This window comes from Alosa pseudoharengus, unplaced genomic scaffold (assembly GCF_046254945.1).
Source record: "Alosa pseudoharengus isolate Yale_2024_CS ecotype anadromous, Long Island Sound unplaced genomic scaffold, YU_APseudo_1.1 YU_APseudo_1.1_scf_1, whole genome shotgun sequence".
NCBI lineage: Eukaryota > Metazoa > Chordata > Actinopteri > Clupeiformes > Clupeidae > Alosa > Alosa pseudoharengus.
In genome coordinates, this window is record NW_027468564.1 from 1,777,470 (window position 1) to 1,802,662 (window position 25,193).

At 39.3% G+C, this 25,193-nt stretch overlaps 2 protein-coding genes across 2 annotated transcripts in view; both read right to left on the minus strand.

Annotated features, from left to right (window-relative positions):
- Nucleotides 1–25,193, minus strand: part of LOC143121097 (NACHT, LRR and PYD domains-containing protein 3-like) — a 295,171-nt gene that overhangs the window by 178,236 nt on the left and 91,742 nt on the right. The window lies entirely within an intron of this gene.
- Nucleotides 1–25,193, minus strand: part of LOC143124083 (uncharacterized) — a 72,597-nt gene that overhangs the window by 8,457 nt on the left and 38,947 nt on the right. The window contains exons 4-5 of the mRNA XM_076288532.1: nucleotides 9,819–9,989; nucleotides 8,801–8,974 (exon numbers count right to left, since the gene is read on the minus strand). Coding sequence (XP_076144647.1) covers nucleotides 8,801–8,974; nucleotides 9,819–9,989 — 345 coding nt within the window. The remainder of the gene's footprint in view (nucleotides 1–8,800; nucleotides 8,975–9,818; nucleotides 9,990–25,193) is intronic.

The window sequence follows — 25,193 nt, forward strand, 5'->3', positions numbered from 1 at the left end:
GTTGAAAATGTGCTATTTTACAACCTTCATGTATTAACGTGTTTTGTTCTTTCATAGCTCATGTCACGTCTTCATACATGTTTTAATTACCGGCTACTTACCAGCTACTTACCCACTGAGGCTAGTAAAATGGACCTTGGTTAGTTACCAAGGATAGTTAGCAAGATAATTCTCTATTTAAATCAATTATTATTTTACATTGTGGTGAGGTAAAATCGATTGTCATTTCCAAGGAGATGAACTCCAGTTCATATAGGCTAGTGACAAATGGTCAGAAAGGGCTTTAGTTTTTGAGATACCCCTACCGGAGGTAGAACTAAACCCAACAATGTTTTTCCTCATCTCTAAGGTCTCCCATATATGAAATGGATTATTGGCTAAAAATATTTTACTGCTAAGATTGTTAAATTAACAGATATTGTTATACACCCCCAAACCAAAAAAGGACTAAAATATAGCCTGTCCGTATGGGAGTTAAGGCATATAAACTAGTGCAGATCAATCACACAAGCTCTGAGAACTTGGCATGTTTATAGTCAGGAAGTTGCTTTACCTTCTAGAAAAGACTGGATGTGAATATCTTGATGTATGGAATGAATAGAGACATGTAAACACATACCTAAAATAAGCGGACATGCAAAAAATGAATATCTATGCAGAATGTTTTCATTTACTTTGTAGCTGTTTTACCAGGGATTATCATAGAAACACATATGATGGCTTATGGGAAAGGTAGGGTTGTTCTGAATCCAACAATACCAAATGTGTAAATATAGTATGATGAATCAGGGTGTTCTGTCACTCAATGTATGAGGTGTCCAAAATGAAAGAAAATGGAACACTGGCAAAATACAGTCTCAAATCCAAATCACATTTAGCCTAGAATCTAGACGCGCCCCTAGCGGCAGCTAATTACATTTGCTGCCAGGGCTAGTCTAGCAACTCTCCGTTGACAATGTGAGCTCCAGAAATCGAAACTTAATCTGGCATTGAACTCGTGTATAGAGTCGTTTGTTGGGTTTAACATAATGATTGATGGCAGAGTTGCAACGGTTTGGCTTGAATTCCCTGCTACTTGAAAACAAATATCCTATTGCGGTCCTATTGCGTGCAGAGGGAATTTGAAAGACAACTGATTATCCCGCACCTCGGACTGTGTAACACTCGGACATTGTAATGTGGGTCTGGCTCGTCAGGCTAAATCACATTATCAGTGGTGAGAAGAATGTTGACAAATTCATTGTTACTGCAAGGTAAGCAGGGCTCGAATAATCTTTTTGTCTTTAAGGGGGTCTCTCTATCTCATAAAAAGTTGGCACATCCCAAGGCGATACAATTAAATAACCTAGGCGCGAGTGATGCTTTTGCGCAGTATGTGCACGGGCCTAGGCTATAACTCGACACATGCACACAGCTGAGAGATTTTTCATAGAAATGGATTCCTTTTAATTAATTTTATTGATTGCAATAGTCCATATTTCATTTCAATTTCACAATACAAAGAAATAGACTAAACGATTTAGTCGGAGTGTCATTCTCAATTTCATAACGCAACTCATTTGAACCAGACCACCGTCTCAGATAGGCTGGAACCATAGGCAGAGGATAGCTACAGATCAATTCACACAATCATTGAAGTAGGCTGTATTATGGGTCATAATTTATGGGTTTGTCAATAAATATATTATATGTATTCTATGGTAAATGGCAATTGAGCTCCACGGTGCTGGGCAGTGAGCACAGGTCCCTCTAGAGGCCCTCAGGCCACCTTCATGGCCAGATACATTCACACCAGTGACCTGCTGGAGGTCATTCTGTAGGGCTCTAGCAGGGCTCCTACTGTTCCTCCTTGCATAAAGGAGCAGATACTGGTCCTGCTACTGGGTTAAGGACCTTCTACCACCCTGCCCTGCTCTCCTAGAGCAACTGCCTGTCTCCTGGAATCTCTTCCATGCTCTTGAGACTACGCCGGGAGACACAGCAATCTTTCTGCCAATGGAACATATTGGTGTGCCATTCTGGAGGAGTTGGACTACCTGTGCAACCTCTGTAGGCTCCAGATACTGGCGTATGCTACCAGTAGTAACACTGACACTATCCAAATGGAACACTAGTGAAAAATCAGTCAAGAAGGATAAAGATGGACAAATTACCAGTTGCCACCACCTGTAAAACCATTCCTGTTTTGGGGGTCGTCTCATAGTTGGCCCTCTAGTACACCTGTAGTAAATTTCGTTGACATCAAAGCAGGTGAACCTGATTCACAACCACCTCTGTTGCATAACTGGCCAGATCAATATCCCACAAGTGTGACTGACTTGATGATATACTCCTATGAACAAGTGTTCCCTTTATTTTTTTGAGCAGTGTATATTAGTTCTTTGAGACACTGACTAGACTTGCACAATAATCCTCTGTTGAGCCATCACTGACTGGATGTGAAAGTTGCAGAATATCATGGAATTCTAAAAGCAGATATACAGATTGAGAAATTACACACTGCCTTCTCTCTCCGCCCTTCCTCTACTGTAGCATCAGTGCTCTCAAACAATTCAAACCTAAACAATTGCACATAACTAAGTTATGACCCTTTTTAACCAGATAAATTATATATTAGTTCTTTGAGGCCTAGGCAATTTTCAGTGTGTAATTTTACTATTAAGCTCTTTGGTCATTGTAAAGGTAATCTATTATGCTATATATATATATGTTTTCAAGACAGTATAGGCTACCCATGATCTGTGAAAGTATGATGTGATGGGAATTATTTTATGACCCTTTTCTTGCTCCAGACGAACTGGAGGCTTAGCTCCATTTACATAGAAAGTGCATTCTGTCTTTCTTGCTTTGATGTACTCAATGCAGATGTAGGTGTGAAATGTTCCCTACTGGGCACCTTTTGGCCTGTTCCACAAGCCCTTTGTTCTGTCTTTGGAATAGACAAAGGGCTTTTCTCAATATGCGTTCTTTTCTATACTTGTGTTCTCATGAACTTGAAAATAGTTCTGAAACGTCATCAATCACCGCCGAAGTACTGTTCCAATTCACAAGTTCGCATTTATTCAAGAACGCATAAAATTCCCGGAAGTGTTCTCGAATCGTTGCTTTTATCAAGGATGCATCGGGTGGTGACTTGGTGGCTTGAAGATTCCACAATGCATTACGTCAGCTCAGCCGTGACACTCACATAAGAGAAATGGCAGCATTGATACATAATAGGCCTAGGCTACCTATCATAATTGCTGCTATAATCCGATCCATGTATAGGCTATAAACGGTAGGCTAGCCTACAGGCTTCACAACTAACGTTAATCATAACTGTCACTTAAACTGCGAACTTCAAACGTTGTTCCCGCCATCGGCAAGTGAATATATTGTTATTTAAAATATTTAATAAAAAAAAATCAACGAGAAACAAACTTAAACAAGCTGGTGAATTATATATTTTATTGTAAATGTCAGAAATACTGGGTAGACCAATAGAGCAATAGGTAAATGACTAGACTCCCGAACTGTTCCGAGAGAAGCTGCCGTTGGCAAGAACGCTGCTGTCTCAAACTGCAAATTGAGCGTCCTGTGTCCTCGCGTTCTCCAGAGTCTGGACTCACGATCTTAACTTTTCAAGTTCGAACTTTCAAGAACGGGAGACCGTTCTTTAGCGTACTTTGTATTGAGAAAAGCCCAAAGACCATGGGCTAAACCTTAGCTGAATTATATGTTTGTGTTATTAACTGTAAATGTATTCATATTTGGTATCATTTTTATAGTCTTAGTACAAAGAATACAATGAATTAAGTGTAAGAATGTTTAGAACATCTTTTATAACATTTCTACCTGAGGAGCCTGCCTAAATATGTTAATAGCAAATAGGTCTGTGTAGGTGTGTCTGGGTGTGGCTGACTGAACGGCGGGAAGAGAGAGCCAATCACAGGACGTTGTACCTATGACATCTTCTTGAACCACACCCTTGCAAATTGAGCATAAAAGGCCAGACTCCTCCGGTAGTAGTTAGAATTAAAGTTGAAGCTTCCGAGCTGAAAGCTGTATTCTCCCTTGACGCGCGTTATTGTAAAGTAAAGCCTGAACCTTGGATCTCTGGAATTCTGCCGAAGTCTGCTGTGTTTTTGTCAAGTAATTAAATCCACCTACAATTACTTTCAGATGTGATCATACTTATGGCAGCCTATATGACAAGGAAACATGATTGTTACATTCATGTCACCTGTAGCATGATGGTAGAAATATCTATCCAAAGCTCAGTTGATCTGTGCATGTCATGATCAACTTTTGATTCTTTGATATGGAAACCAAGTTCCTTATTTTGGGCTATAACATTAGAATTTCAGCTCAAAGTTGTAGAAATTTGTTGCAATTGGAAAACTCGGGAACGGCTTACTGCAGAGAAGAATGTTTCATATTGTTGTGTCCGGTAAGGTCTGCTGTTTATTCTTATGGTTTACCCTGTATTGAGTGACGCGTTCATGAGATATACATTTGATCATTTTAGGGTGGCTTCAGCACCCCCAAATAGGCCTCCCTGGTAGCCTAAGAGATCACACAGGGATGGATAATGAGCGTTGTTTAAGATTAAATTACAATGCCAGGCACCTTCAGATATGAGAGACCCCCTCAGATTTTTGACTATGTTGTTTTCATGGGAGCCAGTCCTCACTCTAAGGGAGCTCGGCTCCCTCACGTAATTCGAGCCCTGAAGGTAAGTTACATACGGTAAGTGCTGCTCTTACATTTAATAGTGATACATTTCATATGTCCCAGTATTAAACAATTCATATGGAACACAGATCCAATTAAATCAGGTTAACATTGGGATGGAACACCTATATTAAAATATTTATATTCACTTGAATTTTGTTTTGGTCAAGTCATTACTGAATAATGGAAAATAATATTGTTAGCTTTTGTCTGTCCAGACCAGCAGTGGACAGTAGAGCCTGCACTGCTTACTTCATCCCTAAGTAGCTAAACAGTTAGTTGTAGAAACTACTTTCCCTAGCTAAGAAAGGACTTAGCCCTCTGACTAAAATGTTAGTCGGCTCTCAACCAGTCGAAATTGCTGTCAGAGGTTCTGGTTTAGAGCTGGCCTTCCCACAAATGAAACAATCTCTCAGTATTTGAAATGATGTTGTTTCAACCCTACTCAGCCTTCTTGGTGCAGATGTGCTCTCACTCTCAACCAGGGCTTTGAACCGGTTCAAGGAACGAAAACGAAAACCGGGAACTTTTTGTATTTTACAGGGAACAGAAACGAAACTGGAAACGTTATTATTTTTTATGTTCTGGAACAGGAACACTTATTTAAAATAATGGTAACCGGTTAATACCGGTTTTATTTCGTTCCTCAAAGTTTTCGTTGCAAGAAAAAGTAATTATTTTCCTGCGCACGTTACCATGACGGCTGAGGTTCACTTCCTGTATGACATCACATCAGACATTCGCTGACTGAATGGAGAGAGAGCGGTGGATTACAAAGTCTCCACTCCACATCTTAAATAAGAGGTAAATTACGATCCATCGTTAAATTAAAACGCTCATTCCAAACACAATATCAATAGCTATATTTGTCGATTCCACGTTAACGATGGACTAGCGAACATTAGGCCTACTGGATGGCCTTTCCCCCGCGACAGTTGCAATTTGTTGTTGCCCGAGTGGCATAACCACGTGTCTTAATAATGTCGTTACGTTTGTGTGGAAATTTTCTCTTTTAACAATAAACTACACATTTGAAATAATTGTAGGCCTATTTAATTATTATTATTAATAATAATATAATTATTATTATGTAATAATGGTTGTAATATTATTACATTTGGTTTAAGCTGGATGAGAAAGATGTGACATAATTCTATAGCATTAAACAGCTGACAGGAACTAAATTAACCGTTCCGGGAACAGTATTTTTTTGTTCTAACCGGTTCGGGAACATCAATTTATAGGTGGAACTCATAACCGGAAACGTTATAATTCCGTTTCTGTTCGGAACGAACCGATTTGGGAAAAAAAACGGTTCAAAGCCCTGCTCTCAACATTTGCAACTTGCTGCTGCTCACTGATTTTTGTCTTACAGTAGTTCACTCTACATGATACATGATATGAAACTTTGATTTTGGAGGAAATATCATCTGTATATGGAGCCAGAGTTTTATCACCATCTCTCTCTCTCCTGAGCAAGGGTAAGTATGCGTTGGAGGCCTTCTACTGTGGGGTTTTGGACATAGGGATCTTTTTTCTTGCCCTTTTCAAAATGTTTCTCATAGGCTTTGGATCCAATAATTCTCCATAATTCAAGATAATTCTCCAATAATTCTCCATAATTCAAGAGACTAGTGAAAAGGAAAAAGTATATACATTTCAGAATTGTCATTGAAATGCAAATCAAGTTGAATTACACATGCAACATTAGTCAGAGGACTAAGTACTTTCTTAGCTAGGGATAGTAGTTTCTACAATTAACTGTTTAGCTACTTAGGGGTGAAGTAAGCAGTAGATCAGCACTTACCTTGCAGTAACAATGAATTTCTCAACATTCTTCTCACCACTGATAATGTGATTTGGATTTGAGACTGTATTTTGCCAGTGTTCCGTTTTCTTTCATTTTGGACACCTCATAGCCTGCATTGAGTGACAGAACACCCTAATTTTTCATACTATATTTACATATTTGGTATTGTTGGATTGAGTACAACCCCACCTTTCCAACAAGCCATCATATGTGGTTCTATGATAATCCCTGGTAAAGCAGCCACAAAGTAAATGAAAACATTCTGCATAGATATTCATTTTTTGCATGTGGTAGGTATGTGTTTACATGTCTCTATTCATTCCATACATCAAGATATTCACATCCAGTCTTTTCTAGTAGGTAAAGCAACTTCCTGACTATAAACATGCCAAGTTCTCAGAGCTTGTGTGATTGGTCTGCACTAGTTTATATGCCTTAAATCCCATACGGACAGGCTATATTTCAGTCCTTTTTTGGTTTTGGGGTGTATAACAATATCTGTTAATTGAACAATCTTAGCAGTAAAATATTTTAAGCCTATAATCCATTTCATATATGGGAGACCTTAGAGATGAGGAAAAACATTGTTGCGTTTAGTTCTACCTCCGGTTGGGGTATCTCAAAAATGTGGGGCCATTGTCACTAGCCTAATAGCCTAGCTGTCCATTCTCATTTTATCTTGAATAATTTGTTGTGCCCTTTTGAAATTAGTTTGGCACAGATCCTGTGTTGCTTTTATATTATGCACAAGAGGGTCTGATGTAGTTAAGCCTACATAACATCAGTGAAACCTGTGGAAGCATAAAAAGAGCCAAGTAGCCTAGGCTAAATAGTACATGCTAGTATTTGAATTTGTTTTTAATTGGTTAGTATTGTTTTTACATTCTATTATTTCATATTTTTAGTTCAATAAATCTAGTTTCATCTGAGAACCCTGATACTATCTTAATGAAACTAGGATTTGATTTTATTCACAGAGACACTATTGAGGAAAAGGAAAACTGTATGTGTGCATGTGTATATGTGACTCATTTGTACAGTAGGATACTGTAATGTTGATGATACCCAGCTTGTTCTGGTTATCGGATTCTCGTAGGTTACCGCTCTGTAGTTCTTCTGTGGTAGTATGTTTTTTCATAGTATGCTCCTTAATCACATTAAAGATTGCTCAGGTTTCACAAATCTCTAAGTAATTGTGTTGATTTTCCACTGACTACCATAGACTATAATGGAAAATTGTTTTCTGTTTATACAGTATATGAGAGGGTTGGGTCTTACCTCCAGGTCTTTGAAATCTAAAAATAAACCAAATCAATATTTCATGAAATAGGCAATAGGCTTCTTGTAAAGGTATTACTTTTACTAGTAATTGGAATGGTATTTCAGTGCACTTCTCTAACTTTCGAGAGTTGCTCAAAACAGTTCTCTTTTGGATATATAATAACAATGAGATATTCTGTAGCCTACTGATTATCAGTTTGTCGCATGTTTAGACCTTGTATGTGTGTTGCACAACACATGTTGCACTTGGCGATCACGATGGGGATTGATATGGTAGTGGACCATGATGGTCATAGAAGAAGTGAAGGAGCAGTACCCCCCAATTATGGTGGGGTAATTTGCACTCTGACAGGGCTATTCCAGCGCAAGCGTTCTGTTCGTGTTGCATCCGCGGCAAAATTTAGCTTCCACTGTTTAATAGGCTAAAGGCAAAGGGCTGCATTCACATAATCGTTGCTGGATCAGACAAGTTTTTAATTGGGCTCTTGTCTTACAACGCATCAAGATGCGTTCGCGTCTGCGCGTGATTTGTAAACTCAGTTGTAACCCAATACCCCCCCCCCCCACACACACACACACACAATATTTTCTCATCGGATCTGCGCGAACCTCGTAAGTCCCCTATTTTGGATTCAAAACAGCGAATTTCGCCGAAAGGTGAGGAGTTTTCATGCCTGCAGACAACCAGAAAATAGTATTTCTTGTCTCCCAGGGATGAACAGCTCCCTGTCCTTCTACGCACCTCCCTGTCTTTCTGTTAATCTCCCAGCCTGGAATCTGAACAGTTACAAACAAACAGAAAAGTATTTGCAAAGGTTTCTAAACATTCGACTATGTTTGTGAAGATGAACGCGCCTCTAAATATTTGAATTATTGCATGCTGCAAAGAGATACAGCTATTACAACACACATTTAAAAATAGTCCACTACAGCTATGGCATCCACAATGGAGACAACGTCTAAATGTGCAACACTGGGGTTTCTTTCTGAACATACCTAAGTATCGCCAGTTTACAGACAGGATCCTCCAGTCTAGCAGATAACAGCTTCAGTCCTGATTTACTGGGATGATTGTAACTTAGATCCAGCTGTCTTATACAGCAGGGGGTTGAGGTCAGAGCTGCAGCCAGAAAACCACAACCCTTCTCTGAGATGAGACAATCAGAGAGCCTGAGAGAGAGAGAGAGAGAGAGAGGGAGAGAGAGAGAGATTGTCCTTTTCATTGCTCTTTCCTGCATACAACTGGTGATATTGTTTTTATCTGAAGTAATTTGTTTATTTTACAACAGATAGATCTGGTAAAACTATTTATTAATTTCTGATTGGACAAGACACATTCCTTGAGTGGTGATATCTCAGGACATCCCCACTCGAACACTCTGCTTTTTGCTCTGAATTCTCCAATGTGAACATTCCATTCATTCACAGCGAGAGACCAGCGATTTCATAACATCACATTTGACAGCAACTCAGTAAGAAAATGGAGTAAATAGAGTAGGGTGAATGTTCAATTCAGCATATGACATATGGACAAGCGAGTAGGCTCTAGAAATGACTGTGCACATATAGCCTACGCCACCTGAACTTGGCTCTCCAGTGAAGTGTTGTGTTTTAACTATTGGAAGATTGGAAATATTGGAGAATTGGAAATATGTTTCTGGCAAAGGATGAATGGGAAAAAAATGTAAATAAATGATATTAGAAGCAATTTGGCGTCTTTCAAATCGACTACTTGGTAGTAGAACTGTTGTATGAAAGCAATATGGCATGAGTTAGAGTGGAGTTGGTAGCAGATATCGCCATGGCTGTGAGCACCTGCAGCACGAGGCCGAATAAAAGCCATGGCTATATGTGCTACCAACGCCACTCTCACTTGTGCCATATTGCTTCATTATAAACTTATGACAGAGATTGAATCAGTTCACACATTTTAAAACTCACAGGTAAGTTCAAAAGTAGAATGGCACCTGCACAATGATAAAATTAATTGAAAGAAGTGAATGTCTGCACCCACCTTAATGTGTGCATTTTGCAGTTGGAACTGGACAGTCCCTTAGAGAGAAGCTGGACTCCAGAATCCCCCAGGTCATTGTCATTCAAGTCCAGCTGTTGCAGGGAGTTTGGTGACCATAGAACTGAAGCCACAACCTCACAAGATGTATCTGTGAGTTTACAACCAGCAAGCCTGCATAAGAACACAACATCAGATCAGATCAGATCGCTACTGTCTCCATACTCGGGTCGCAGCTCAAAGAATTGACTTGACTGATTTTGCATAGATTCTTCCTACATATTATTGCAGCAGCTGTCTATTTTGTTTCATATAATTTCTTTATTTATTGTAATTGCCAAATTTATTTTTATTCATCTATTTTCTTTATCTAACTCAACAAGGTTAGTTGCTCAGGTGCTATGATATGAGCTCATGAATAGGCCTACATATACATTTTAGAATTACCCTATACACATTCTCTTTTTACCTCATTCATTCTTTTCTCAATACATTTTATATTTTCGTACACATTGAAACATATATAATCCATTTTATTTGGTTATGATTAATTAAATTGGATTATATTTATGCAATAAATGTTGCAAGACCCTCTAAATCTAAAAGTTTTGTAGCCAATCTGACTGCGAGTGTTCTGCCTCTGGGTGTTCTGTATCCAAGTGTTCTGAATCCGATCGTTGTCCGGCATCGACATCTTTGAATATTGTATCCTGTGATATTATTTTCATCCGTATCTTATTTTTGAAAATTGTTATAAAGCAATGATGCGATTGTGTTCCACTGATCGTTTTGTCCGAGGCGTAACTCTCCAATTCGTATGTTTCCTCATGTTTTTTAATATCTTCTGCACTAACAAAGAAGAATGAAATGTTCTTAGCCACAAAACTCAATTTTCCAGCCAGGAAAATACAATTTGTGAAAATTCATGAAGTGTGTCAACAACATCCTCACATGGCCATCGGACCAAAGACAGATCCCCTGTTGGGTGCCATTCCAACATATCATTTGTTGTGTCAGTGTGCCAGACATCTATGGACGCAGTGCTCGCCAATTCAAACTTCACCAAAAGGACCATGACAAAATTATGCCACTAAAGACACTATTCAATTGGATAATAGTTAAAGACACTATTCAATTGGATAATAGTTAAAGACACTATTCAATTGGATAATAGTTAAAGACACTATTCAATTAAATTTTCAATTCAATTTTATTTGGAGAGTGACAGTGGCAAGGAAAAACTCTTACACTATGTAACATTCTTATTATTTAGTTCTTTAAAATTCTTACACTATGTAACATTCTTGTTATTTAGTTGTTTAAAAGTTTGATGGCGGGTCTCTTTCATGGGAGATAAGGGGTTAATCCGTGACAGTCTCAGTATTTAATAGTTTGCCATCACTGAGCATAATACTAAGTTATTTCCACTATTTTCAAGCTTTATCATCACTAAATTCTCCCTGATCTACATTCCAGACTTCTGGAAACAATGTCCAAAATGGTGCATAATTCATATTATGGAGCTTCATAGTCAAAAATGTTATTTCATTAAAAGAAAGAACAAATATGTATCTTTATCTGGTATAAATCCCATTAGGATCATCAAGTGCCCACATGGTCATTTGGGGGTCCAAATATGGGGTTCCAAAAGAGTCACCTCTGCCGGAGAGGGTTTTTGGACCCCCATAAAACCCCCGTCAGTGGTACCATACCCTTCAAATTCATTTTGGCAAGAGCAAGGTTCCCACATATAACAAATAATCCTGTTTAGAACAAATATGATCATTCCTTGTGGTGCTACGGCCACCCAAAAAGTGAAAAATCACACATGCCGTCAACATTTTTTAGGACTTTGGTGACCCACCTCTCACCCAAACAGTAAGGAATGTTGATTCTGTAGTACAGGCTACAAAGAACTACCACACCAGTTTCCAGCCTTCTACCACAATTAGAACAGACGTTATGGGCTTCCAAAAATGGCAAAAGATGAAATGTGAAATTCCAATGTGTCAATTACGGCCATGGCACCCGAAATTCAAATGGACGCCACAGGGCAAACCGTTTGAGATATTGACCTGAAACTTCAGATTCCCTCGTTTGGTAACATAAGGCATATTTTCACCAATTTTCAGTAAAATCTGAGAAGTACCATGTACATGATACCCCGATTTTGGCTGTTTTCACTTGGAATGACCCAGAAGTGAAATATGCTAGAATTTTGAGTGATGGAAATTTGATTGGATGTGTCTCTGAAGAGCAGGTTGGAAGGGCTGAAAAATTGCAAACAGTTGGAAAAAAAAAAGTAGCGAAGAGTGTAAAAGTTGGTGATCAAGGAAGTAAAGGGGTGATTTATGGGATTCCTTTATCAGTGGATATGAAAGAGCTAGTTAAGAATATCAAAGAAAAGTGTGATGCTGTTCAAAGTGCCAAGCGTTTGACAAGGGGGTTTGAGAAAACGGAAACTGAGTCAGTTGTCGTTCAGTTTAGTACTAAAGAGTTGCCCCTGGTTCTTTACTTTGGGTAAATGAGATATAATGTGAGAGAGTTTACTCATAAACCAATGGTATGCTTTAATTGTCAAAAATTTGGCCATGTAGCTAAAATGTGTAAAGGGGAGAAAAGATGTGCAAAATGTGGTGGAGCTCATGACTATGGGGTGTGTGGGGAACAAGCAATACCTAAGTGTTGTAATTGTGGAGGGCCTCATAGTGCAGCTTACTGGGGATGTGAAGTAATGAAAAGAGAGACTGAAATTCATAATATGAAAATAAAGAACAAAGTTACGTATGCAGAAGCAGTTAAAAGGGTGGAGCATAGGGAGGGAAAGTAATCTCATCGCCATCTAGTGGTTGCGTTCCTAGAGTTTAGCGGAGGGGATGGGATTTTTTTTAGAAAAAATATATCTCGGTGCACATTGGGATCTTAATTTAATGCCTTCCATATGTAAGGCACTGGGGTCACCTCTATTGCTTCAAGTGGTCATACCTTATTTTTAGGATCAGTTGAATTGTTTTGAGTTTTTGTCGTAACATGGTGATAACAAACTACAGTTGCATGTGACGTCACAGGTTTGGGCGCTTAATCTCTAACTGATCAATATGGCAATTTGCTTAACTGGCTTACATATTTTTGTAATAACGGAAGGTGATGTAAACCGCGTGGTGATAACCTTTATGTCTGGATAACTGGTGTTGTGCTTCTACTCACATGAAGAGCTGGCAGTAAGTGTTAAGTGGCAATGCTAACCAGGCTAATAAACAAACCATGCTACCGTGAGTAACGTTGAAGGGTAAAGTCACGTGGCTTTTTTGTAGTTCGTTTATGAAAGAAAAGGAGCAATTTCGATTTTTTTAAATAAGGCAAAATAGTGTCTGACATTTTCACAGTTAGAAGATTATTACTGTATAGACACTGAAAAATATTTTTGGTGGATAAGATCGCTGATTTGGCTTCACAGTATTTTTTTTAAAATAGGTCTATGGGACTTAACATTGGAGCTGCTCTTCGATAGGAACGCAACCACTTGGGGCGCTGGTTTTCACTTTCCCTCCCTATACAAGAGCTAGTGGAAGTGATGTAAGAAGGGAAGCTACAGGAAAAGTGTGGACTCCGAGGCAAGAGTCTCTTAAAGAAAGGGAGAAAAAAGAATGGGAGGAAAAGAAGAATCTAGTGATCTTCATTGCAGGGGTGATTAATGCTACATCTGAGGTGAAGTCAAAAACAGAAAGGATACAAATTATTACAAAAGCAGCAGTCCATCACTTGGGTATGACCGGTTTAAAATGGGAAGAGGTTAGAGATGGCCTTAGTGGTATGCTACCAAGTCAAGAGGGAGCTATAGGATGATATTTATGTTAATTCTTCAATGGAATGCAAGGAGTTTGTTAGCTAATGGGCAAGATTTTAAACAATTTATAGTTAGTAGGTCAATAAAGCCTGATGTATTGTGCATCCAGGAAACATGGCTAAGGCCTAGGTTTGATTTTGTTTTGCCTAGCTATGTTGCCATTAGACGAGACCGGGAGCAAGGAAATGGTGGGGGCTGTGTTACATTTGTGAGACAGGGTGTACCTTATAGAGTATTGGGTGTAGGTAAGGAACAAGAGTATGTGGTAGTGGAGGTATGGGCAGATAAAAAGAAAGTAGTAATAATTAACTATTACAACCCTTGTAAACCATTGGAATTAAATAAACTAGAAGAGATAGAAGGACAGGAATAATGTTATATGGTGTGGGGATTTTAATGCGCATAATACTCTGTGGGGAGGAGAAAGGATAGACAATAATGGGCAAGTCATTGAAGAGTTAATGGATAGTAGATCTTTAGTTTGTTTAAATTATGGTAGTGGGACTAGGATTGATGTTAGAACTGGTAGAGTCAATATTATACTTACTTTTTTATCTAGTAGATTGGTTCCAAGGTGTAAATGGGAAGTGCATAAGGGGAGTACTGTTGGAAGTGATCACTACCCAATTCTATGTAAATTGGATATTGATGTAGGTTTGAGTGTGGAAGAGAGTCATGGAAGGTGGATTTTTAAAAAGGCAGATTGGGAGAGTTTTAAGGAAACAAGTGATTTGTACATTAATTTAATCCAAGACGTTGAGGATGTTGAGAGAAATGAAATTGAGTTGAGGCAGAGTATTGATATGGCAGCAATGGTTTCTATTCCAAAGAGTTCTGGAGAGTTTGTTAAAAAAAGTGGTACCATGGTGGGATATTAATTGTGAAGAGGTTGTTAAAGAAAGTAACAGGGCCTTTAGAAGATTAAAAAGAACCCATCATTTTCAACATTTAATTGATTATAAACAAGCACAAGCAGTAGTAAGACGGACAATAAGGCAGAGGAAAAGATCATATTGGAGGGAGTTTTGTAGCTCAATTGGAAATTGAGATTTGTTATGACATGTTGAGACATCTTAGTGAAGAGGGTTTGCAAGAAGTTTTAAATTTATTTAATAAAGTACGGGAGGAAGGGAAGATTCCTTCAGGGTGGAAGGAAGCAATTAGATAGATAGATAGATAGATAGATAGATAGATAGATAGATACTTTATTGATCCTCAAGGGGAAATTCAAGAAAAATTATTGTTCCTATAAGAAAGCCAGGAAAAGATGCTAGTAGCCCAACTAATTATAGACCAATAGCTCTTACCTCTCATTTAGGCAAATTAATAGAGAGGCTGGTTAATGGTAGGCTAATGCACTTTGTAGAGGAAAAGGGACTGATGGCCAGTTGCCAAAGTGGCTTTAGGAAGGGAAGAAGTACAATTGACTCAATCATATGCCTTGAGGATGAGATAAGAAAAGCTCAAGTTAAAAAAGAGACAGTTGTGGCAGTGTTTTTAGATGTGGAAAAAGCGTACGATATATTATGGGTAGAGGGTCTTTTAATTAAATTGCATATGTTAGGTATTGGTGGAAACATGTTTAACTGGGTTATGGATTTTTTGAGTAATAGAAGTATTCAGGTAAAAATAGGAAAAGATATGTCCAGAAGGTGGGTAGTTGAAAATGGAACTCCTCAAGGAAGCGTCATAAGTCCATTGTTATTTAATATAATGATTAATGATATTTTTTCTAATGTTGCTCCAGGTATTGGAAGGTCATTATTTGCAAATGATGGTAGCTTATGGAGAAGGGGGGAAAATGTGCAGTACACTCTGAAGAAAATACAGGAAACGTTAACCCTAGTGGAGAACTGGGGAAAGAGGTGGGGTTTTAGATTCTGTCAAGAAGACTAAAATGATGTTTTTTACTAGAAAGAAAATTGATGAAAGTCCTAAACTAAAGATGTATGGCAGGGACTTGAAAAGGGTTGAACGTTTTACATTTCTTGGTGTCTTTTTTGACTCTAGACTTACATGGAGGGAGCATGTATCTAAGGTTATTGACAAGTGTAAAAGAGTTATTAATTTAATGAGGTGTCTTAGTGGATTGGACTGGGGGGCAGACATAGCTTCTCTGAAACATATTTATATTTATTTAATTACAGCTAGAATTGATTATGGGTGTCTGGCATATGGATCTGCAGCCAAGTCAGTTTTAGCTGGACTAGATGTAGTCCAAGCAAAAGCGCTAAGAATTAGTACAGGAGCCGTGCGCTCTTCACCAGTGTGTTCTTTACAGGTAGAAACATGAGAGATGCCATTATACTTGCGAAGAAAACAGCTGCAGGCAAACTACTGGGTCAATTTAATGGGTCAAGGGTGTGATCACCCAGTTAAAAGTTGCTATTCAACCAAGCTGGGAGAGAGAAGTGGCAAATCTGTCATGTTTTGGATGGACAGGGGAGACTGTGGCACAAGAACTGTCTATTCTGGATAAGAGCTTCTGTTCAGGAGTAATGTGGCCTTCAATTCCATTATGGCAACTAGAGGTCCCAAAGAAAGATTTAGAGCTGCTTAAGTTTAAGTCTGAAAATCCTGAGATGGATTTGGTGCATGTATTTCAGTGTCATGTACAAGAAAATTATCAAGAGCATTTATTAATTTTTACAGATGGATCAAAGGATCAAGAATCTGGTGCTTCAGGGGCAGCTTTTGTTGTTCAGGGTTAGAATATCCAAAACTTTAAAAGAACTTCAATTTTTCTTTGTGTATTTACAGTGGAGTTATATGCAATCTTGATGGCAGTGCAATGGACTGAACAGATTCAAACTCGTAAAGTGTTGATATGTAGTGATTCTGTATCAGCTATCAATAGTTTAGGGAAAGGGTTATCAAAGAGCCGTCAAGACCTTATATATGAGATTCTACTGGTAATAAGAGATGTAAAAAGGAGGGGGGTAGAAATTTCTTTTTTATGGGTCCCAGCTCATGTGGGCATTAGGTCAAATGAAAAGGCTGATAAGTTAGCCAAGAAAGCTGTGGAAAAGGAAGCTATAGATGTCCACATAAATCTGTCAGAAGGCAAAAGTATTGTGTGGCAGGAAATTAATTGTTTGTATTCTTTCTGTAGTCTTATGCAGTCGCGGTATCGTAGGCTACTACGCTATCCAAATTATTGTCACGTCCAACCATGGCTAATGCTAAAATGTCTTGGAACTTGCACGATGTGAATGATGGCCTACGTGAATCATTACGTTTTCATCATGAAAAGTTCCACAGCCAAAAAAATAGTAAACGTACAAAATCATGTAGCCAAATTATTCATGTAGGCTTGATACAGTGCTTTACAATGTACTCATGCATGATTTTTTTTTTTTTTTTTAATTTGTAGATATTTCAAGCCATGCATCTGCAAAACATCAGCTACTCAGCATTCCGTAGGCATGCAAGCAGTTATCTGGAAACAGCTGTGATCCAACAACGGCACCAGTACCAAGAAGCAGAATTTGAGTTCTTGAGTCAGTGGAAAGTCAAGATTGGAGGGGACATGCGAGCAGATTCACCGGGTAAGCTTCCGCTTTTTATTAGACAAAACATATTCTATTATGACAGACCGTGGTGTAACACACAAAATTACAAAAAAAAATTAAATAATATGACCTACTTCTAATAGAACTATTGTGTATTTGCAGGCCACTCTGCCAAATATGGAAGTTACAGTTTGATGAATCTGGAGACCAACAGCATTATTGACATTCAACTAGTCCAGGTGAGTGGATTCACAGATGTAAGATAAATAGTTATCAATGTTACACAATGCACAGTTTATCGGTGTCTCTTTTTCTTTCACTCTCACAGACCAGTCCACCATAATTGTATACACACATCAAAACTTGACTTTTAACAATTCCTACAACGTGTATGCCCTTTGCAGAGCCGGACAGTAACGGAGTACATTACTTGAGTACAGTACTTGAGTACAATTTTGAGGGATCTGTACTTTACTCGAGTATCATTTTTGGGGAGTACTCATGACTTTACTCAAGTACATTTGAATGGCAAATATTGTACTCTTTACTCCACTACATTTCTATCCATAACTGTGAGTAGTTACTTCTAAAAAAAGGAAAAAAGAAAAATCTCAGAAACCCTCAATTTGTTGTTTCCCTCTCAAACGTGATTGGATTGTGCAGGCGCCACTGATTGGGACAGCCTATCAGCAATCACCTTCAGCTTTCCACCAAAGTCAACTCCATGGTCAGATTTAGATGAGAGACGAAACAATGGATGAAGACGCAGCAGGTCCATCCCGGAAATGTGCCAACCTGTGGCCCCACCTCGCCAGACTATTTAAATTTTCTGAACAAGTTAATGATAGTTTTCGCTTCAAGTGTTTCAATTACAAAATAGTATTTTGTATTTGAAATATGTATTTTAAATACATGTATTAGAAATACTGCCCATCCCTGGCAACGTGGTAAAAAGATGAAAATGACTTGATTTTACTTCCAATTCCTTTTACATTCTCCAAGGTATTAACATTAACATTTTTCATAACTCCATGTAGGACGTTTCTGTACATAAATGTAAACAAGTACTTCAGTACTTTTACTTAAGTAGGCATCTGACTGTTGTACTTTTACTTGTACTTGAGTAAAATTGAGCAAAGGGTATCTGTACTTTTACTCAAGTAATAAAGCTGTGTACTCTGTCCGCCTCTGGCCCTTTGTGTTTTGTTTACAGAGCAATGAGGTTGGCGGGAGCCACAACATGGAGAAAGAGGGACTCAAAAGAAGCCTACAGCTTTTGGAGTCCAAGGGTGTGGCAGTCGATTACATTGTCACTGACCGTCATCCCCAGATACAAAAATATCTCCGTGAGCAAAAGATAACACACTACTATGATGCCTGGCATTTGGAAAAAGGTTAGTGTCTTACTTTGGTTCAACATAAAATTTCAACACTGCAACATGGCATTGCATTGCGATAACAATATCCCTGTACCAATATTAGGAGTTAATGTTTAGATGCACACACATCATGTTTTTCATCACAGTAAGTCAACTCCTTTTGTGATCACCAGGTCTATCTAAGAAACTGGGAAAAGTGGCTAAAGAGGACTGTGAGGTGGTCAAGAAGTGGCAGCGTGGAATCAGCAACCATGTTTATTGGTGTGCAACATCCTCATCCTCAGGGCCAGAGAAAGTCGCCAAATGGACATCTGTGGTAAACCACATGCAAAACAAACATACCCACGACAACCCTCTCTTCCCACAATGCCAACATCCAGTCCGCCAGAGCAGAGATCCTAAGAAGTGGTTTCAACCAGGGCCGTAGTCACCATAGACTTTGGGGGGGACGTGTCCCCCCCAATATTCAGATGTGACCAAAATGTCCCCCCCAATATTCGGACATAGAAAAATAAATAAAGAAAAAAACGCTATAGGCTACTACAGGAAACCAACAAGTCCCGCCATCTGAAATGCAATCAAACGTAAATAACGCACAAATTAGTGACCTATTGATGGTTTCAGAGCGAGTAGCCTACACTGTGAGTGGTTTGTCCTGGAGGTTTTGCGTTTATCGTTTGAGGCGTGCGCTATCAAAAGCTTCCTGCACCCTACTGCGGTGCGGGCTGTCAACAATATCGCAAAAGATACCGGTACAATTCTCACAAAACTTGTTGAAAAGGTGTAGCACTGTCTAAGGAAACCCCATTAATTTTTGAAGCTGATCAGACTCAAAGGGAACTTTGAAGCATTTTCCATAGCCTATTTTCTCGCAATAGCGAAAGTGAAACATACTTTTATTTGAATTTGTGCGTGCCTGTGTCATTCATTTCTTTCACATGTCTTACAACATAAATAATGCATTCATATGCTAGTAGTAATGTCAGAAATGAACCGGTTTATAAGACTCTTAGAAATGGTTGTTGCATCTTGCATGTTACATTTAGATGCGCACTCAATAGCGCATCCATGCAGGCATTAAGTGGCGACGGCACAAAAGTTGAAAAAACTTTTACAATGGCGGTGATAGCCTACAGTTAATGTGAATCGCGGACAATAACCAAAGAAAGGAATTTCCTCCTCCATTCACCAAATAAAGGATGTGTTTCTACATGTTAACACAAAATGTAATATCTGTCAGAAACCAGCCTATAATGCATAGGGTAACTTGAGGTGAGTCAGACAGAAGAGGGACCTGTCTTACTAGCCTATCTTGAATCCCATCCCTTTCAAACTACCTTAAAATTGTGTGATTAGCCGCCAGAATAATAAAATCAAAATACAAAATATGATTGGGCTATAGGTCCAAACCTATGAGTAAGCATTCAGTGTAATATAGAGGTTATCAAAGATATACTCTAGTTTGTATTTTCTTTTAAAATATACATTTTGGAGACAAATGGAGTCATACCATAGGTCTATATCCAGGGATGGATTATTGAATGGACCTACTGCATGGGCCCAAAAGCTTAGGGGGCCCTGGCCCCTGAAGCCTAAGAAGGTGTGAAGTTGCTTCTCCGCCCTTATCTTCTATTTCCACAAATACAAATCTCACAAGTCGTCATTATATAAAAGGTCATTTTTTTTAAGTCTTCAGGGGAAGTATGCCCCCGGGCCCCCATATCTTAACAGGGGAGGGTTTTTTGCATCTATGCTCAGGGGTTCATAATCCATCCGTGCCTATGTCCGTAAAAAGTTTGGTATATCCTAATTGACTGATTTAACTAATGACTTGTTTGTGATTTTAATAATATTTTTGCATGGCAGGAAATGTATTGAAATTCTGTTATTGAAATTCACACCGCACCACAGATTTGGTCCCCCCCAATGTTGACATCATGGCTACGGCCTTGGTTTCAACCAGGTGTGTAGTTGTCTGTTGTACTCAATGTTTTGTGACAACATAAGTTTTGAATACTTATTTACTTTGTGCTTCATGTCTCTAGGTTCCAAAGCCCTCTACAAAGTGGAGAAGATACTAACAAATAAGAGGGTCCTCAGTGATGTTGAGAGGCTAAGCTTACAGTACCAGACCTCAACACTGGAGGCATTCCACAGTGTAATATTGCGCTTCACACCCAAAAGTGTGGTCTTTCCTTTCATTGGGATGTTGTGCAGGTATGTTTTGTCACATCTACACTAACCACTATGTGTAAAGGGATTTTGCAAGAAATGCTTACAGTTAAGAGAAAAAGTAATCTTCTGCACTGATCAATTACTATCAAATTTGATGTTGTTGGTTTGGAAGTAACCAATATTGGTAGGATAGTGATTTGTCATTACAGCCTATTTTGTTTTTTAGACTATATCTGGCAGCAATGCACTTCAATGAAAACGCTGGCCGCACTCAGGCAAGAACGACTTGAGGAAACAGCTTACATTTCCCAAAAGCCAAAAAGGGGGGGCACACTGTGAAGCCAGTAAAATCAACACCAACACACTGTAAGTAACTCAAACACAAACTATTTATTGCCATTCTTGAAAGCCAAATAAAACGGTTTAATATCGAGGAGACATTATGTACATATTTACATTGAACATTTTCTTCCAGGCTACATCCACAACCTGATTGCTGGGGTGTTTGAAGAGATAGTCCCCAACCCCCTGCCTTACATGGAGGAGCTCCAAAAAATCCCTGTTCCTGATGCCCTGTCCTCAGCATTCTACCATCCTCCACTGACAGAAGCTGTGGCTGCTAGACATCTCGCTTTAGGCAAGGGCAGCCCTAAAGCCAACATATTGGCCCTCTGTGTCTGGGAACTCCCTTCGGATCCGTAGGACAACACAAGCCGGAATAACAACTCGGACTTTTCTACCTAAATAACCCCAGCAGCTGACAAAGGATCTGTAGGCCAAGTCTGTAGGCCAAGTCTTTATTTTATGTTTATTACAACTTGAAAACATGACGATCGCCACAAACGTTCACCTCTTTTAGAAGACAATGTAAGTTGACATGCAAAAATATTACCATTCTGAAACAGTCATCGACAAACGATCAGGAAGCGGGTCTTCTGCTATCTCTTCTTCCTTCTCGGATTCGGGATCAAATGCATTAGGCTGTAGCCTATCTCAGAAGACATTTTCGACTCGCGTTTTAGCCATAAACTGTAAAAGTTTTAGGACTGTAAAGTTGTATGGAGCGGAGGCAGATAGAATCCTCGATTGCACTACTCACTGGATTGCACTACGCACTGGAGGGGAGGGAGTGTCACAGTGCTGTTAGCCAATCAGAGGTGAATTCATTAGCATGTCGTTAATATTCATGACTAGAGGCGAAATCCAGTCGTTCCTCCCCGCCCACCTTCCCTACCAAGCTAGAACAGCATGAAACAGACGCAGGACAGCATTTTTTTTTCACCAAAACCGGCTCACAGTGCATTCATCAATACTACAGACCACTGCAAAATTAATGAAAAAACGATGAGATGAGACCTTTAAAGTCTTAACAGCAAAACGGAGCCCTGCAAAGCTACTGCCTAACGTTACTCCTTGTGGTTGACTCTGGTTGAACTGAACTGAACTTCAACGGCTGCGCTGCAGTATATATTCCAAGAGTGACGTGAGTGTGACGAACTGACTGTATCTCTCGTGCCAGATAAGAAATTGAGGAAAGGATAGGAGAAAAGGGATAGAAACAGTAGTAATATATAATATAATTTGTATAGGCCAACAGAGGGTCCCAGTTAAAAATTGACACTTCAGTCACGATCAAGGTGATTCACGCAGCTGGGTGAAATGTAAGTACAACTGCAGCCGCTTGGGGGCAGCATAGTCCGCTGCGGCGTTCCACGGTCGAACCAGACGGCGCATTCGACAGCAAGGGCTGTGATTGGCCGAGTTTTCAGTGCGTTTCTGTGTTTTTAGCAGCCCCTGCAACATGCTAGTCCACTGTAGCCTAAGCTTTGTACATAATGTTAAACATAGTTTTGGATTCAGTGGCAAGCTTTCTTGATTGTACAGTGCCTGTCTCTCAGTAATGTTTTAAAATGAGAGCTTCGTCAGCTGGCAGTAGGCTACTTTGTCGGTAGTCATGAGAAGTTCGCTTGCTAACAGAACATAATTATGCTGCCCAGAAACCTTGTGAATATTTCTGATTTTTTTTACTAGTTCTGAGTTTGAATCTAGGCAGGAGCAGAGCCATATAAAGGCCTAGGCCTACTGTTATCATTTTTTGCAAGGTGTTGCTCCTGGCAATACTTGTTTATAAGACGTTTGGTGATTAATTGACCGTTCGCAAAAGCCACGCCCCCTAGTTATTGTTACTACGCCCGTCAAACTCTGTAAAAGTTACAGCACAAGAGGCTCTTTTAGAGAGCCACGGACCTAAATTAATTTTCAATCATTTACAATCTGTTGAAAGACTGCAGTATGACATGGAGACACATGTATAAAAACTCATATCTAGCTTTGTTGGGTGACAAACTTAAAAGGGAGGCGAGTGTGATTCACTGATATTAATATTAGCTGTGCTAGATAGATCATGCATGTTAGGACACTGGGCCATGTCATGTAAGGAACATGGTGCTGCCAAAAAATGGAAACATCCCCTAAATTGCAGAGCCACTTCAACTTTATTATTATATGGTGAATAAATGTTATACTACTGTGCACAGCCCACTGATCTATAGCACAGCCCCATGCTTCTCTGACGTGACGAAGCTAGCACGTTATTAGCAGCGGTTAGCTAACTATGCTAACGTTAGTTATCTACAAGTCTCATCCAAGTGACAATCATTTTATATAATGCTGGCAATGCTCCAAACAATTAACATCCTTATTTATCTTACTTACATAGAGTTGACTGTGTGGCTTAATCCACAGATGTGGTGGAGCACTGTTTTCGTTATAGTTTGCTAAGGAGTAATGTTAACCCTTTGCTTTAAAATAGTGGAGATCTGGGACGAGAGAATTTAATCTAATTTAACCATAGACTGTATATATAGAACTGGACAGTGTGGCTGCGTTCTGCAGTGTTCTATGGAATTGAAGCCGCCGAGGCGACGCCATCTTGGAAAATTTGGAGCCAATTTGAAGTGCGGCTGCGCAGCAAAAGTTGAAGCATGCGCAGTGAAGAGGAGTCGCGGTCAGGCACGCCCACTCAGTTGCCACTCAGCGAGTTAAACACGCCCTTTGTCAAGTGAAACCCGCCCCCTTCTCCTTTCCACAACGCAGGTCGACTCGGCGCCGAAGGCTAGCACTAGCTGGCTGGATGAATTTTGCGGCTGTGAGTTAGCTAAACAGTACAAACAACAATCGGTTTGTTCTTGTCTGATAAGTGTTCCGTATCAACTGAAAAGTTTTTTTTGTCTATTGGTGTTCTTGAATACGTCTAAGAGAGCTTATTATGTTGATTATAGACTGTGACAATTTAGTATGGTGAATACTAATGAGCTAACAACAGAAATACGGACAGCGAATTACATGCTAACGTTAGCAGCTACATTAACGTTACCGTTAACAGGAGGCTAAGTTAGTCATTGAAGTGAAGATTAGCACACAGCTCCCGTAACAGTCGATGCATGATATACTTGGTTTTAGTTGTTGCTGTTTTCAAATATCTCAATGTATGCCATCTCAACATGGAGTAACCATTGACTGTACATGGGGATTAATAACACTAGACAGTAAGTACAGTATGATGTGATAAAGCAACGGTATGATGTGATAAAGCAACGCAAGTTAACGTAATGTGAAGCATGGACCTCCTCAACCTCATGTTAATGTAACTACTAGCCAGTTTGCCAGCGTTGCATTTTTTCTAACGTTAACGACAGACACCTCTGTTAGAGCTACTTCTGTGATGGTAGGTCGGTAGCATAGATAGACTGTAAAAAATAGATCGCTAGGTCGGTAGTTGTAGACCGCATAAGTGAATGATCGATAAATGAAACGCCTGCATTAAACACTAGTCTACGCCAAGAGCTAGTCACTTCTCAGGGATATCGGTTAACATTTGAGAAAGATCTTAGTTTGTAGTTTGTCATCTAACGTCCATGATCAGTCATACTGATAACGTTATTTTTCAAGCTGATGCAAGTTAATAACATTCACACCGCATATTTAAATGTGTAGTTAACATTAGGTAGGTTGTGAAGTTTATTGCACACATATATTGAATTAATTGGTATTACTAGTGGTGTTGAGTGCCTGATTAGATGCTTTGTAATGTTGTAAAATTGTCTGACAAACTTTATTGTAACTTTCCTTTTTGCAGGTAAGATATGGGTGATGGCTGAATGTACTGGAGGTGGCGGCAAGGTGGTCTCCATGGTCTACATTAGTCTGCAAGCAAGGGAATGCCTACGTGAAGTGGTTTGGCTGGGGTGGTCTGAGGTGGCATGTCCTCCCCCTTTCTCCAAGTCCCCTGACATCCATCTCCCTGACATCACCCACCGTCACTGGATCAACCTGAAGCCCCTTAAGATGAACTGAACTGGAATTTGAAGTAAAGGTGATATAACAGATGTATTTTATTTCTTCTCATTGGTACAATGATTAAAATGGCTGAATTTATTAAAAGGGATAAAACTGTACGTTGAAA